General features: G+C 44.8%; 1 protein-coding gene across 3 annotated transcripts in view; it reads left to right on the top strand.

Moving 5' to 3' along the window:
• ptprk (protein tyrosine phosphatase receptor type K) overlaps positions 1-16,173 on the top strand; it is an 88,666-nt gene that overhangs the window by 57,329 nt on the left and 15,164 nt on the right. For 2 of the 3 annotated variants that reach the window (XM_084483836.1, XM_084483837.1), the window contains exons 11-20: positions 1,225-1,407; positions 1,816-1,935; positions 2,213-2,322; positions 2,917-3,118; positions 3,494-3,599; positions 4,950-5,022; positions 5,237-5,359; positions 5,698-5,772; positions 5,888-5,924; positions 9,052-9,187. In XM_084483836.1, coding sequence (XP_084339962.1) covers positions 1,225-1,407; positions 1,816-1,935; positions 2,213-2,322; positions 2,917-3,118; positions 3,494-3,599; positions 4,950-5,022; positions 5,237-5,359; positions 5,698-5,772; positions 5,888-5,924; positions 9,052-9,187 — 1,165 coding nt within the window. Of the gene's footprint in view, positions 1-1,224; positions 1,408-1,815; positions 1,936-2,212; positions 2,323-2,916; positions 3,119-3,493; positions 3,600-4,949; positions 5,023-5,236; positions 5,360-5,697; positions 5,773-5,887; positions 5,925-8,976; positions 9,188-16,173 lie in introns of those variants that run through there. The other variant, XM_084483838.1, reaches the window with a different exon arrangement.

The raw sequence follows: 16,173 nt of genomic DNA on the forward strand, positions 1-16,173 counted from the left end.
TGCTACATGTAGGAACAGTATCTCTTCCCTGGGAGCACCAGGGTCCTCGGGCCAGCGTGGAGGCGTCTGCAGAGGGAGGCTAGGCAGCCACAGCTAGGCTGAAGGGAGCACTGGCCCACGTTGGCTTGATGATTTATCAAGTGAATCGTCTATTTACCTGATGCATGATTTATTTTCTTGTCTATGGTAAAGACAATGCAAACGTGTTTTTTTTATTGTAGTTTGTTGTTTAGTTTCGGAAAAGCCGACATTTGGTTGCTTTTCTCTTTTTTCACGTTATTGTCGGACCGATTTTTCTATTTTTCTCAGCTGCTCATCCAGGTGTTCAAGAACATTTGGCGTTCGCCATTATTTATGACATTTGATAGACAAAGTGCTTAATTGATTGAATAATCGAAATGAAAATAATTGTTGGTTGCAGCCTAAACTCCTGGCAGCAATGCGCTCGATATAACGTCCACGAAATAGCTCCATATTCCGATATGAGCCAGCTCCACGGATGAATTTCATCCCCTCGCTTTGTTGTAAATCCTTACTGCAGCACCACTCTGTGTGTGTGTGTGGGTGTGGGGGTGTGTGTGTGTGTTATTGATCGGGTTAAATGAGCCAGTTAAAGGTAATTAGAGGCCAGGCTACAGAGAAGTGGAGATGGGCTAGATTATATTGGAAACAACACGTTTTGAACACATTACCGAAACTGAGCCAAACCCAGACGGGATACAAATTAACAACAATCGTTAGCTTCTAAAGCTCTTTGAAGTCTTGCGGAAAGCAGACAAATGGGACGTTAGGACTTAGGAGGGTCTATTTTTAATCAAGGGAGATGGGTTTAAAGTTGCTCCGGTGGTGGTTTTTGTTTCTGTTTGTTTGCGTTTGATCTCATCTGACTTCATGCGAACGTGAGGCAACGATTCAATGAGATGTGACTTGAGCGCTGCAACTTGCACAGTGTTGCCCAGAGCGGCCTCATGTATGCCTGTGTGAGGCCATCACATGTCAAATCAATGTTGTCAAATCAATGCAATCCTTTTTTTTTTCAGTTTCATGTCCCAAACTTCTGTGCAAGCATGGGTGACGGTCAATAGAAATAATACTAATTGTTTTTGTGAACTTTGACCTCCTGTCAAAAATCCTCAGCCTCTTGGCCATCTTGATTGAGATGCAAATCACCCATTCTCTCTCCTTCCCCGTCTCTCTTCCTCTCTGTCTCTCTCTGATCCACAGAACCCATGAGGACCCCAAAGCGTCTGAAGATCGCCGAGACCCGGTCACGTCTGATCGCTGTGGACTGGGAGTCGCTAGGCTACAACATCACTCGCTGCCACACGTTCAACGTCACCATCTGCTACCACTACATGACGGCCAGCAACCGCAGCAAACACGACTGCCTGGACATGGACCCTAAAGGTGAGCCTGTCGGCCGGAATTGATGGAAGTTGGTTGAAGAGTCAATAAATAAGCAATTTGTAATTCCCCTCTTTTTCTGTAGTGTTCAACCGAAATATAATTGCTCATCTCGTGTTTCAGATTCCTGTGGTTACTTGTGCAGCAATTATTTTGTGGCTTTAGTTCGTTTGAGGATTTTGATATATGATATTCAAGACTAAGACTGTATGCTTTGATTGTTGCCAGCCTCACTTGTAAGGCTGGTTGAACAGTGAATCATGCATAGAAGTGATTTGTAACTTTTTGTCGTCGGTTTAGTGTTACCGGGCATGTATAGACACAGTGTTACTCCTCGTAAAGATGAATTCATATGCAGAAAAGCAGGGTTGTCAATAACAACAATCTGTTGATTATGCCCCGTGGATACAGCGCCGCGCCACCTGGTGGGCAACCTGCCGCCCTACACCAACGTGAGCCTGAAGATGATCCTGACCAACCCCGAGGGGCGCAAGGAGAGTGATGAGACCGTCATCCAGACGGATGAGGACGGTACGGCAATATGACACAAAGGCACACACATGCACAAAGGCACACACACACGCACACACACATGGACACACATGCACACACACGCACACCCACACACATGCACAAAATGCATGCGTACACACACAAACACTCACTCACATAAAAACAAGCATGCTCGCACAAAGACACACACACACACACACACACACACACACAAGGATATAGATACACATATGCAAGCTCCTCAGAGTTAACTTCTGTTGATTAATTGTGCGTGGTGTTCTCTGTGCACCAACAGTCCCGGGTCCTGTTCCCGGCCAGTCGGTGAAAGCCACTCCGTATGAAGACAGCATCCACCTGTACTGGAAGGAACCGGCCGAGCCCAACGGGATTATCATCCAATACGAGGTAGGACCGCTAAATGCGTAGTGTGGATCAATTTGATCCATTTCCAACAAAACCGCTTGCAACTGCTTGCAAAATGATCACAAGATAGCATTCTGAAACTGGCCAATCCAAAAACAAAACACTAATTTCAGGAAACTACAAACAAAGTACCATCGTTTTAATGGCACACCTTGCGCTTTGAAGCGGAAAATCTCTTCAGACACCATGCAATACCTTAAGACGCTCCCTGCAACCAACCAGTTCACACCGCTGCAACTTTCTCTGCAGCGGTCCAAAACGGATAAGTCTCGCCACATATCTTTGATCTAAACTGGCTTTGACGCGGTTAAGTTAAGTTATTCCAAAGCAACAATTGACACGGTCCGGCTACCGCAAAAAACGCTCAAGGTTAGAGTTGTATTGGACTGAATGGTGCCCCCTTAAAGCCGTATAAACAACACACCTCTGTGGAGGCAGTGTGTTGCCTTCCACACGCTATCTCCATTCAACGATTGTGAGTGTAAGCGCTTGCTTCATTCCCCTGTTCATAAGGTAAAGCCGTCGCTGTGCTGGATGTGTGTGTAACCGGAGCGCCCTCCTGCTCCCCCTCCACAGATCAGCTACAGCGGCCTGCGCTCCTTCGACCCCTCGGTGCCGCTCCAGCGGTCGGGCCTGGTGGTGTCCCTCCCGTCCAACGCCACCCAGCACCTGTTCTCCCTGCTCCACCCGGGGGTGACCTACCAGTTCTCCATACGAGCGTCCACCTCCAAAGGGTTCGGGCAGGCCACCACGCTGAACGTTTCCACAAACATTTCAGGTATTTCGTCTCTCTCTCTCTGTGCGTCGATCGAGATCTTAAAACCGTTTTCAAGTGGGGATCCGGAGAGAGATTCCAAACGATTCTGTAAGCAAGGCCTGAAAACTGGACCTTATACTGGTGTAATATTATATAAAATAATAAATGTCATGTGCACATTTTGTCAATATTATTATTTTTATAAATATTATAATGTATTTTATTTATTTTGTTTCGGCCTATGTCATTATTTGCCTGGGCTATTTGGCTGGCCGTTTGTGAACATGATGTATTTGCATGACAATGGGATGCTATTTGTCTACAGCATGCATAGAAGCCAGAGATCCGTGTTGACCCTCTCTCCCTCTCCATTGCCTTTCCTTCCTCCTACGCCAGCCCCGACGTTAGAGGAGTACGACGGCTCCGAGGCCTTCCTGAACGAAACGGCCACCACCATCACCGTCCTGCTCAAACCCGCCCAGGCCAAGGGAGCACCCATAAGGTACGATCATGTTCACATGCCAGCCATACGAAGGAATGCGTGTGTGCTCCTGTGTCGTATACAGTGGAAGTCAGACTAATAAGGCCACATCCTTCCTGGGTTAGGGGACTTCTAGGGGTAGTGATAGACCCTTTGTCATCGTGTAAGGACAAGCACAGGTGTCGTTCGTAACACTCATTATGGCGTGCTCCTTTATGATCCTTTTAATTAATCCTGGGTATCTTACGTAATGTGCCGTCTATTTGTTGTTCTTCGACGGCAAAGTCTACACTAACCATCTTCAAAACACTTATTCTATACATGAACAAACGAGAAGGCAGGCGTGAAGTCCTGCACAAACATTTAAATCAAATCCTAATGAGCCCACTGGTCCAAAAGACGATCAGGGCGATCAAGTCCAACATTGCATGAGGTGCATAGGAGCATGTCCAGTACAGAGTGGGCTGCAGATTAACACACACCCATGCACGCCGTCACACTGACAGACGGTACACAGACTGTCATGGATTGAAATGCAGGGATGCATACATAAGGACTTAACGGTAATACATGCCAACCTAACATGCTTATTCATATGTGCGTGTGTGAGTGTGTGTGTAGGTGTGCGTGCGTGTGTGTGTGTGTGGGGGGGTTGGGGGCTGTTGGTTGGGTGGGTGTTTGGCTCGATAGTGTCCATCTGCACTAACATTCTGTCAGACCCCAGGGCAGAGTAGTGTGTGTGTGTGTGTGTGTGTGTGTGTGTGTGTGTGTGTGTGTGTGTGTGTGTGTGTGTGTGTGTGTGTGTGTGTGTGTGTGTGTGTGTGTGTGTGTGTGTGTGTGTGTGTGTGTGTGAAGGTGGTGGTGGGAGGGAGGAGGGCATGAAGGAAGGCCTGTCTGTCTGTCTGTCTGTCTGTCTGTTCGGATGCCAGATCGCTGCACCAAGGAGATATGTAAAAAATGTAAATTGACAATGTTTGGAGCCAAATTATATGTGGATGACGGTCTGTCCTATTCCACTGGCATCTATTGTCTTCTCAAAGGAGCGCACCATCTTTACATTATTTTAATACAATCATCTTCAACATGTTTTGAGTGCATTGTTGTGGTGCGTGTTCTGCTTTAATGTGTATCCGATCAGTGTGTTGAGTGTGTTAGTGTTGTGTGTCTCCTCTAGTGTGTATCAGATCAGTGTGTTAGTGTGGTGTGTATCTCCTCTAGTGTGTATCTGAGCAGTGTGTTGAGTGTGTTATTGTTGTGTGTCTCCTCTAGTGTGCATCTGATCAGTGTGTTGATTGTGTTATTGTTGTGTGTCTCCTCTAGTGTGCATCTGATCAGTGTGTTGAGTGTGTTATTGTTGTGTGTCTCCTCTAGTGTGTACCAGATTGTGGTGGCAGAGGTGAACCCGCAGCGATCCCGTCGCCAGGCCTCCTCTGACTGCTACCAGGTGAGCCATAAAAAGCCATTCAAACTACGTTACAGACCATGATCGCTGTTATTTAAAGACAAAAAAAACTACTTGCCTCACTTCATATATATATATATATATATATATATATATATATATATATATATATATATATATATATATATATATTATGTATGTCATTTTTATTTTCACCTGCACCTTCCACTAACCCGCCCCCTCTCTCCCCCTCAAGGTTCCTCTGTCCTACAACAGCGCCTCAAGTAGCAACTCTCCATACTACTATGCGGCCCAGCTGCCACCCAGCAGCCTGCCAGAGCCCCTTCCTTTCACCGTGGGGGACAACCGGACCTACCAGGTGAGCCTCCCCAGACATTGCCAGTGCTTAGGTTTTGTTCTTGTAGTTCTTGTAGAACCATGCCCAGATCTGTGCAACTCCCTTTGGGTGGGCGATGAAAGCCTGTATGAACCGGGTGTTCTTAGCTTACACTCACTTGGGATCCAGTGGATCCGGTGTTTTGTTGTTTGGGCGGGTCCAACTGCATCAGGTTTACAGTCTGCGAGGCCATTGAACATGTAGCTCCACCTCGGCTCTCGGGCCACACAGCGGTGCTTGCGCTTCAGATCTTGCAGCTGACCGTTGAGGTTTTTAAGTGGTGAGATCGCGTTTCAAACGGCCTGCTCCTCGCTCCCCAGGGTTTCTGGAACCCTCCGCTCGCCCCGAGAAAGAACTACAACATCTTCCTGCAAGCGGTCAGCAGCACAGACCGGGTAAGGCCAACGCCTCCCTCCTCCGCTGGCAGCGCATCTATGAGCCGCGCGACCGGTCATCACACACCTGTTCCATCCTCCTGTGCTAACGTGTTGTTCTCCCTCCTCCCTGCAGGAGACCAAGACCCAGTGTCTGAGACTAGCCACCAAAGGTGAGAGAACCAGGGCCGTCCTACACCTCTTCATCTTCCTTTGTAAAGGGATGCCAAATCCAGGGGCGAGATGTGAACCGGAACAAAAACAGAATTATCATGCTCTTGTAAAGTCCTAATTGTCACCAGAGGTGTTGCCATCATTGCCATGTTAATATTTCATGTTGTTGTCTGTTGCCCAGCCATGGTCTAGTTGACCATATCTGAACCTATGTTTATAATCTGTCTTGTTGTTGTTGATGTTCTGTTTTAATTTTTTGTTAGTGTTTTTTTGACCGTGGGTAGGGGTGACTGAGTGGGTGTGTATGTGTGGGGGTGTGGGTATGTGTGTGGGTGTGTGTGTGCTTGGTTTAAATATCATGTTTGTACTAGGAACCATATGCTGCCAGATTATCAAGACTCTCAACCTCTAAATGGTGTGGACATAATCCCTTTGCTGCCTCCTCCTCATTCTCCCCCCCCCCCTTTCACTCTCTCTCTATCTGTACTGTGGAGGGATATTCTCTGATAAATCTGACCTTGATCATTGCACTGAGCGAGAGCGGCGACGTCTCCGCGTCTCCACGTATCACAACAGAGAGCACATACACCACAAATTAAACCATATCTTAAGTCTGTTATTTTGCTGTGTTCAGTTGGTGGCTGACAATAGCAACCAGTTTAGCAAGCAGTGCTGTGAGTTATTGGCACTGAGAAAAAAAAAAAGGATAGAAGTGGTCACAAACCGCGACGGTTGAAAGAGGCCGTCTTCATCAAACAAAAAAGTCTGAATGCAGCTGCAGAATAATGGCCTGTGTGTTGATACTGGAATAAACAGCAGCGACCAGGCCAGCAAAGTGACTAGTGAGCTAAAAACGCAGTCCGTCTCTTTAGCTCCAAGGTCCATAAGCCAACACGAGTGGAGTAGATTTAATATTGTCTAAAGACGCACTAACGCTAATGGACAGAGGTCGTCCAAGGCTCTTGATGTGTGTGTGTGTGTGTGTGTGTGTGTGTGTGTGTGTGTGTGTGTGTGTGTGTGTGTGTGTGTGTGTGTGTGTGTGTGTGTGTGTGTGTGTGTGTGTGTGTGTGTGTGTGTGTGTGTGGCTCTTATTGGGTCATCTTGGATGTTTTCTATTGTCACGTCTCCCTCAGGGTGTGTGTACTGACCTGGATTCAGTACCTCAGTGGTCCTGGTGCTTTGCCCCCTGCTAATAATGGAGGAGGGGGGCGCACTCTCCATGTAGGGTTTGGACTTATTATTTGAGAATGCTTGAAACTATATGAAAGCGCCCAGTGATGTTGAACCCAGTAGCACGGTGGTGAGGGGTGTCTCTGCACGTGTGTGTGGCCAAGATCATGAGCCGCAGAGAGATTACAGATTTTTTTCTTGTTGCCGTGAGGCATTACTGGACGGATCACAATTCGATAGATTTATTGTATTATATTGAACTATAAAGTAGCTGTGGGCAGGATCGGCTGGATTAACTTAATACCGTATGATGTTGTTCTGCTGCCAGAGCAACACAACTCTGTTGTGCCGATGACATCCCTAAGCAGGGCTTAAGATCACAAAAACATATATACTGTGGATTTGATGACACACTACCGACAAACAGCCATCGAGGCTCAATAAAATGAACACATGTTAAAAACACCACGGCCGTAATGACAAGGTTACAGCGAAGAGTGTGGAATAAAGACTATGGCAGGACATTAAGAGATTAAGAGATGTGTCAGTGGTGAAAGGGGACTTGTTGTTCCCCGGCCCCTATACAGATGAAGACGGCATGGGATCCATCCACCAGTATTATTGTTATTCAGATTAAATAATATCCCATCTAGTAGTACCCTTGGTATTATTGTTATGGCGACGTCCCCTGCCATTTGTGCGTGGTTGATACGCGTTTGGCAGTTGCTATTGTTTATTTTGTAGACGGCATTGTGACCAATCCCTGGTAAATATTAACTCTGCGAAAATATTTCGACATTTTTCATTTTACACGACAAGTTGTACTCGAGGCTGAATTCCTCGTGTGCCACAGCTGAAATAACAACCGCAGCCCGCCGCGGGTATATTTACGTAATCCACGGACACCGCGCTTACAATTTACCTTACCGGGTCTGGTCAGTGACTAATTCAAACATGGGGGCTTGGCTACCCGGAGCCCCGCTCTGCGCCGTAGTTTGTATCCACAGCCTGAGGGAATGAGAGCGCCGTCCCTGAGGCGGCAGAGTGGAATCCAGAGCCCGGGGTGAAACGAAAAACCCTGGGACAACATTTGAAATAAAGACTCCCAGACTTTATTTCAGATTGCGCAGACTCCCCTCGGGTCAAAAAAGCGAAAAGAAAACAAAAAGTCTAGCTGTATAGTTTATCGCGGCGGTGCAGTTGGAAGTGGTAGAACAAACGGTTAATTGATTTGTTAGTTATTATTCGTGTTTGACGTCATGGTTAACGTCTTTTCCATTGGAGCAGTGCCAGTGGAGTTGGCCACGCACACACACACACGGTTCCTTACATGGACCTGTTGGGAGTGCACGGTCCACCTAACACTAAGCAGGCCTGCACCCCACTCTGCAGTGGGGAGGCCTGAGCGCGTCCCACATGATGAACTAGGGGGTCTTTTTTCTTCCTATGATTTGGAGAGCGTCCATGTGCTTCTAAATGGCCTACGGTCTGGATGAGTCAGACATTTTATTCCGATTAGTTATGGATGACAGTGTTTTACCGACCCTGCGAAGGTGGGAGAGGGGGAGATTACCAGGAAATTCAAATGAGTCACTCGTCAGGAATGCTCTTCAAAAGAACAGTTTTAGTTTGGTTTCAGGCCCAGGTTTCCACAGATGCATTCCATTAAAGTTTGTTGCTGTCTTTTTACAGCAAATCGTTTAGTTATTGGAGGACCTTTCCTGAACCTAACCCACTCATATTTCACTGGGATTTAGCGGTGGTCCCGTTTCTCATTGTTTCTCTAAAACAGGCTTACTTTTATTATAATATTTTTTTTTTCTTTTCTTGTTTTTGCACTGAAAAAAAAAGTAAAGAAAAGAGAAACATAAACTAACCAAGTGTCTGACTCAGAAATGTCTGACGGCAAAATAATAAATCGAATCCGACCGAAATGTAAACATGGTCTTTGTTCAGGTGCGACCGAGGAGCCAGAGGTGGTCCCCGACCCAGCCAAGCAGACAGACCGGGTGGTGAAGATTGCTGGCATCAGTGCCGGCGTCCTGGTCTTCATTCTGCTGGTGCTGGTGGCCATCTTGCTGGTGAAGAAGAGGTAAGTGATCCAACTCTCGCACGCGCACAGCACACACACACACACACACACACACACACACACACACACACACACACACACACACACACACACACACACACACACACACACACACACACACACACACACACACAACAACGAGAGGAGAGTCGGCCACACACACACACACACACACACACACACACACAACAACGAGAGGAGAGTCGGCCACACACACACACACACACACACACACACACACGTAGGACTTGCCACCCGAACGCAGCAACACGCTCACTCGCTCCCAGCGCTCTCGTTGTTGTCCTGTGTTGGTTCCAGTGTGCGTGCTGCACCATACAAGCCATCCATCTACCATGCCATCCACCATTACCGTTGATCTCCCTTCCGAACCGGCCTTCTTCATCCGTCTCGTAGGGATAGCTGTTGTTGTGGTGTCTAATGGATCATTTTGGTGCGCGGCAGGGGGTGGATATGACCCCTGACCCCGGGGGAACTTCCTCTCTATTGAGGAAGTGTGGAGGCGCGATCACTCCCGAGGTGCTTTCATCTAGGGCTGTGTCAGGAAGTGAAGAGCAGGACGGAGGCTAGGAGGAGGATTTAGCATAAGGATCACAGGGAACTTAATGAATATCTAGGTTGTAAAAAAAACAACCCGGAGCACTTTTCACTGCCTCCAGTTTGCAAAAAGTACGATGATTTGATGATTTTTCCCCTTTCTGTCGTTTAAAGTGCTGACTAGAGAGAAAAACAATTCAGTATTGAATAGGGATAAGGGCTAAGGGGGTGCTGTGGACGACACCCTGGTCTTGATTGGTTTTCAGGCGTCTGGGTCACGCATCACCTCATTATTGATTGATCATTATTGAAGTCAGGGACCTGTAACCAGTAGTGCTTTGGTAGTGGCATTGTGGACACAGTGGGGAGAAGGGTATTAAACTCATGATAATGCCCCCAGGCACAGGTGATATGCAGAAATGTGGTGAGGATTTATTTTTAAATTCTGAAGCGTTGGCCTCGAATTGACCGTTCCAAAGCACAGTCCAATGGTGTGCATTCATTACAAGGTAGTGCAGTTGAACGTTTTCAGATACATTTTATCCCACATTTCTAAAAGGTAATTACAAATATCAGAAAGGGTGTTTAAAATGTACAGCTGACACATGACCGCCAACACCGTATTCTGTCGTCATTGAAATGCTAAAACACGGCCCAAGTCACTCTAGTACGTCCTTCTATAGCCTGCATCCTCGGTCCACCAACGGGCTCGCTGTTTGAGAGCCTCTGTTACAGTCTACAGGGCGTAATAGGAATAGCTACCGCCCTCAGCTTTAGTCCCCTCATCGTCAGCGTGAGGTGTAGGGCGCCATCGTGTGGCCACTTAAAGTACTGCAGACACGTTTCTTAACGACGCGCGTGCCCTAGCCTTCATACAGTATATCGTGATCCATTCATCTGGTTAATGATGGTGTTCTAATAAATCCTTAAAATGAACAACGGCAAAGGGAATATCTTTTGTCAATCTGGATTCCTGAGCGGCATCACATGTATTGCAGAGGTGTATCCTGGCAATGAAAAATCAGGTCCTTTTTAAATGATTGTGTATTTAGCACCCCCTTCTCTTTTTTTTCTTTTTTACCTCCACTATATATGCTAATGCATTACTTGACCCAGTCTGTCATCGTTTTATTAAAGTCGTTAACTATGAATTACAGAGATGGGGGAACGAGGGCCTAGGTCCCGTTAATCATGATGTTGGGGATGAGAGGCGGTATTTCACCAAGGAGCGCACAACAACATCACTAATAAAAAGACGAACGCACACCAGGCAAACGGGCAGATGTTGGGTGTGGGCGACGTGGTGATGCTGCGTCGGTGGTTATTCTCAGACAATGCATGCACTGTGCTGATCAAGTTATGCTCAACAATTTTTTCTCTCCATATTATATCTCAGTTTGGTAATGTATAAATATATATAGAGGAAAAAAAGTTACATAAAAAACAAGCAAATAAATAAATTGTGGAGGAAAGTTAAAAATGTACTGACTGTGTATTATAAAATGGCATTTGTCTCAGCAGCCCTGAGCTCACAGGACCAATTAGGGCAGTTGAATATTTTCCTGGGCACAGGTTGTGTATTTACTTGTGTGTCTTCACGCACACGTGTTTCAGTGGGCAGTGAATGAGCACGGCCGTGCCTCTACCTCTCCGTCGACCCCTTGTTTGAGGTCTCCCATTTGGAACACGACGCAGCCCTACTATAGCAGGTGTAATGAGGAAACTGTCACTTTGCATACGCCCCCTAGGAGACCAATGCAAATATCACACACATTTACATTTATTGGCTTTGCTAAAAGTTCGAAGCGGAACAGCACTCAAAAAAAGTGCAAACCAACTCCTAATAATCGACTTGCATCGTATATATTATATTGGCCATGTAAATATATATATATATATATATATATATATATATATACATGAACCATTGTGGCCAATTAAAATACGGTAGTTAGCAGTGACTCCTGGTCTCCAGGCAACAGTGGCACTCTGACCCTTTTTGACTTTTCAGCTCTTTTCTTATTTTCCCCATAATTACCACGATGAATTCAGCACATTTGGTCCCATTAAAGCACATGTCTTGATTTATTCAAATGTCTGCTACCCTGCTGCGAGAAAGCTATCATTGTATTCTTTTTATTTGACCAGGAAGGTACTTAATGTACGTTAATATTCCCAGACATGCACCCTTATTATATTAAAAACCAGAGTGTCTGTGTCTCTACTACAAGCCAAGATTGCAAACTGATTCTTGGCAAATGTGACATTTAAACACCAGAATTACAATTATCTTCTTCTCAAAAGTAAATCTCATACTTCTATTATTATTATTATTATTATTATTATTATAAATTGCTTAATTATATAATGGAAATTATATAATTATAATTACAATATAATTGTACTTTGTGATACATTTCTGTTATTCATGGGATTCACTGGTAAACAATACTACTATATTGCATCAATGATGTTCCCTAAAAGTAGTTTTGGTGGTTTCTGGCTTTTAAGTTATATTTGATGCCATAAAAGTAGGTTGTATATGTGTGAGGAATGTCTAGCAAACATTTCTAAAAAATTCATGACATGAAGTATCAGAAATGTAGTCAAGTACAGAAAGTTTATTTTTGCATTATATTTAATACATTTGTTAGGATTCAGATTTTGAGGTTTATTTTCTTTTGCAAACCACTTAGTTTCAGTTGAATCTAGGTATAATTTCAGCTATGACAACCGTTGAACGATTTATTTGATTTTATTTATTTCAAGGATCCTTTGTGAAATGTGGTTAATGTCTGTGTGCTATTGAGGGTTGTGTCACAAAGGTAACATTAGATTTAATAATTTTTCTCAAAGGGTTCCAGGGAGATCAATCTTCATTATCATCATTTTATTTTTGACTTTTTACAACTTTGAACAATACTGCATCTTTAAAATGGTGGGACATGATGGCATCATAATGACATCATGCTTGTTTTACAGGAAGTTGAAACGCCTGCTGCATTAGTTGAACAGCCCTGGTGTCTTTCAATGCACCCAATGTTAAATATGTATATGTAGTGATAGTGAGGATAATAACGAAATTAAGGGATAAAGATATATTCTAAACAAGGTCAATCAGGTAAACAGGCAGCTTGTTAGAGAGGCCTGTGTTCACTAAATATAACAAAACTGTAGGGAATTAAAGAATATCTACAAAGTAAGTGAAATGCATGATGATAAATGTGTCTTCATATTTAATTGTACCGTCACCATATTCTTTTTAAGTGTGGCTGTCACAATATTCATTTAGTCTTGAGCTTTAGGAGTAAACCGTATCAACCAATACTCCCCTGCATGCCCTGGAGGTGGTCACAGATGTAAGAAAGGAAAACGACTGTTCTCATTTTGTTTATTTTATGTAATGTTGGTGGTTGGGGACAGGACAGGGAATGTCCTAATATGCATATTCATGACCCTTGTGTCTCACTCTTTGCTTTTTTGATTGGCTCACAACCCAAGGAGGACCTACTATTCATACTCTTATTACCTGTAAGTAGACCACCAATCAACGACCAGCTAACCAAGCTGCTGCTATCTTATTGGGCAAATTAGTGGCTAGATGTTGTTTCCTTTTCTTCTTTTTTTAATTTAATTTATTTTTTAAAGATGCAGTATACTTTTTTCAAGACAAAACACATTATCAACTCTAATCAACCAGCCTCTGCCATCCTCATTGACGTCTTTCCAGGGTCAGGGTCAATTCACCTTCATTCCAGCCAACTACTTCTACGGTGTATTCCTTTTATACCCATACTTAAATACCGCCATTTTTCATTCTCTATTTTATTTTTGGTCAACAATATATGTATATATATTTTTTTCGGAGGAGGACCAAAAAAAAAGGAAAACGCTGTCTAGAATGAAGTATATCATCCTAGCTGTGGCCTTGGACAGTAGTGTGCTGGAGTGGTTGAACTGAAAGTGGATTGACCTCAGCCCTGGTATCCTCTACATGCGCCAAAGTTGCTCAGATGTAGGATGTACGCAGGCCTCAAGTGGGACGCTCCGACCTCCCCCGCCCCCCCCCCCCCCCTCCCCACTGGTTTTATTTGAAAAAAGAATGCTGCACTGTGTAAGAATGTAGCTCTTTGTGTGCATGTAGTCATGTGATCACCCATCCACCCATCAAGTCACAGGTGTCATGGGGATTCTGGAGGACTCTTTTCTGTTGGTGGATTAGAAGCAACCTGTTTACTGTTATGCGTAAGGGTGTTTCTTGATGTGTTTTAAATTGTTCTTGGGTGGTGTTTTTTCTTCATCCGGTGGTGTGAGAACTACTCTTTTTCTAGTATTGGTCTCTACAGAGCAGTCTTTTCACTACTTAACCCTCATAAACTCGTTGACAGAACCACAGACACAGACACACACAAATATACACACACACACACACACACACACACACACTCTGTGTGCTGCTTTGGTCGGCTCTTGCTAAAACTGTTTTTCTACTGAGTGTGTGTGAGTGGTGGTCATAGATGTGGCGGTGGTGTATTTCAGGTCAAGAGGTAAAACCCATTACACCTCGCATGCTCTCTTATTATCTCTGCTGTGTTCTGGGGAAAGGTAAGAGCCCTACACATCTTCAGTTGGGCCACAGTGGGAAAAGGTTCACCAAACTTCATCCCACATGTGTGTTTCATAAAAAAAAAAGAAAAATACTCCTGATGTTGATGGTTGGATGGTGGTGGGATCCATTAGTCAGCCTTTGGGATGTTGGCCTAACTGGTGAATGTCTGGCTAATACTAAAGTTCCTGCATGCTCTGCCATGCTTGAAGTACCCCTTGACTCCCCCCCCCTCCTCTATATGATATCTGGGATGCACATGTTGGAATTTGTCCCTAGCCCGCCAACCTTCTTAAAGTCTTAAATATTGTATTCTGTTATTTGTCAAATGTTGGTGCAAAGGCCCTTTTCACAGAGGTATCAATCACAGGTCACCTTCATAACACTATTTATGGATCTGCTCCTTAGATTTACGACACCGTAGGTAGACTGATCTAATCTTTGAACATTTAGTCTCCTGCCCCTGCCCTTGTACATCGAAGGAGCATAGAGATAATTAGTCTTATGAGGGACCAGTGCTTTTCCTACGATGACATCTCTGTGAAAAGGGTCTATTGGGGTCCTAAGTTGGCAATTGCTGCATTCTCTCGCTGAAAATAATGTGAACGCTGGAACGGCTAAGCATTTTTTCAAAGCAGGGAAGGAAGCCCTCCATTCCCTGATCTGACAAAGAGCGGAACGACAAGTAACAGAATTAAGCTGAATACAAATCTTTCCAATAACGTTTGTATATTCCCGCAATACTACCTTGATCTTGACATGATCCTAAGCCCTGTGATACGTATTCGCTATGCCCTGCCTTGCATTTCATTGCCCTGGTGAATGGTTGTCTTTGGACACTAATGGATTCCTTTCCTGAAAATACTAAAAACTAAATAAATAAGGCTTTTTGACAGCTATCATCTGGCAGCTGCCTTATACATCACCATCGTTCACAACAGGTTTTTTCCCCGGTGTTCCTCGTTCATTGATGTCGGTTTCCCCCTATGACGGTGGTTCTGCTTCTTCCCACACACTCCTGTTAAAGCCCACAGACTGATAAATGCCGTCTTCTACACACACCTTTCTTTCACCCCCCCCCCCCCCCGGTATCTCTCCCCCCTGTCCATCCTTGGTTTGCTCTTGTTTGTTGCTCTTCTCTGATGGAGGAATCAGCAGTCTGCAGACCTCAGCACTTGCTGTACATTTCTAAACCTAACCTTCTGACAACAATGCATTGCCATGCTTGCCTCCAGGAAATGTCCAATTGGCTAAAGTTATTCCTTGCTATAACAACATGACCCTATGTGAAGAGAGAGTAACCAAACACTAAATTCAAACGTCAGTGCCCCTCACTGTCTGTGGTGTGACACACAGGGTGTTTAGATCTGGCTTTCTGTTTGACTCAAATCTGTGTTAGCCTGTTGATGTCACTTGCACCAAGATCATCTTTGAGTGTTTGGTTACTCTTTGTTAAAAGTACTTCAGCAAACCAATCAGCTTAGAAAGAAAAGCCAACCCTTTATAACTTCACACCATTTCCTGCAAGACTGGGCACAGATAGAGGCAATCCTGGGAGGGGAGAAATGAAGCAAGGCTGCTGTGGTTTGGTCTCATTTAGTCTCTTCTCCAACTTTTCTCTCTCTCTCTGGCTCTGTCTCTCTTTCTCTTTCTTTCTCTATCTCTCTCTCTGTCTCTTTCTCTGCCTCTCGGTCCCTCCCTCTCTCTGTCTCTTTCTCCCTCTGTCTCCCTGTCTCTCTCTCTGTATCTCTTTCTTGGTCTCTGTCTCTCTGTCCGTCTGTCTCTCCCCCTGTCTCTCTCTCTGTCTGTCTCTCTGTCTCCGTCT

The sequence above is a fragment of the Micromesistius poutassou genome (genome assembly GCF_964030765.1).
Source record: "Micromesistius poutassou genome assembly, chromosome: 19".
NCBI lineage: Eukaryota > Metazoa > Chordata > Actinopteri > Gadiformes > Gadidae > Micromesistius > Micromesistius poutassou.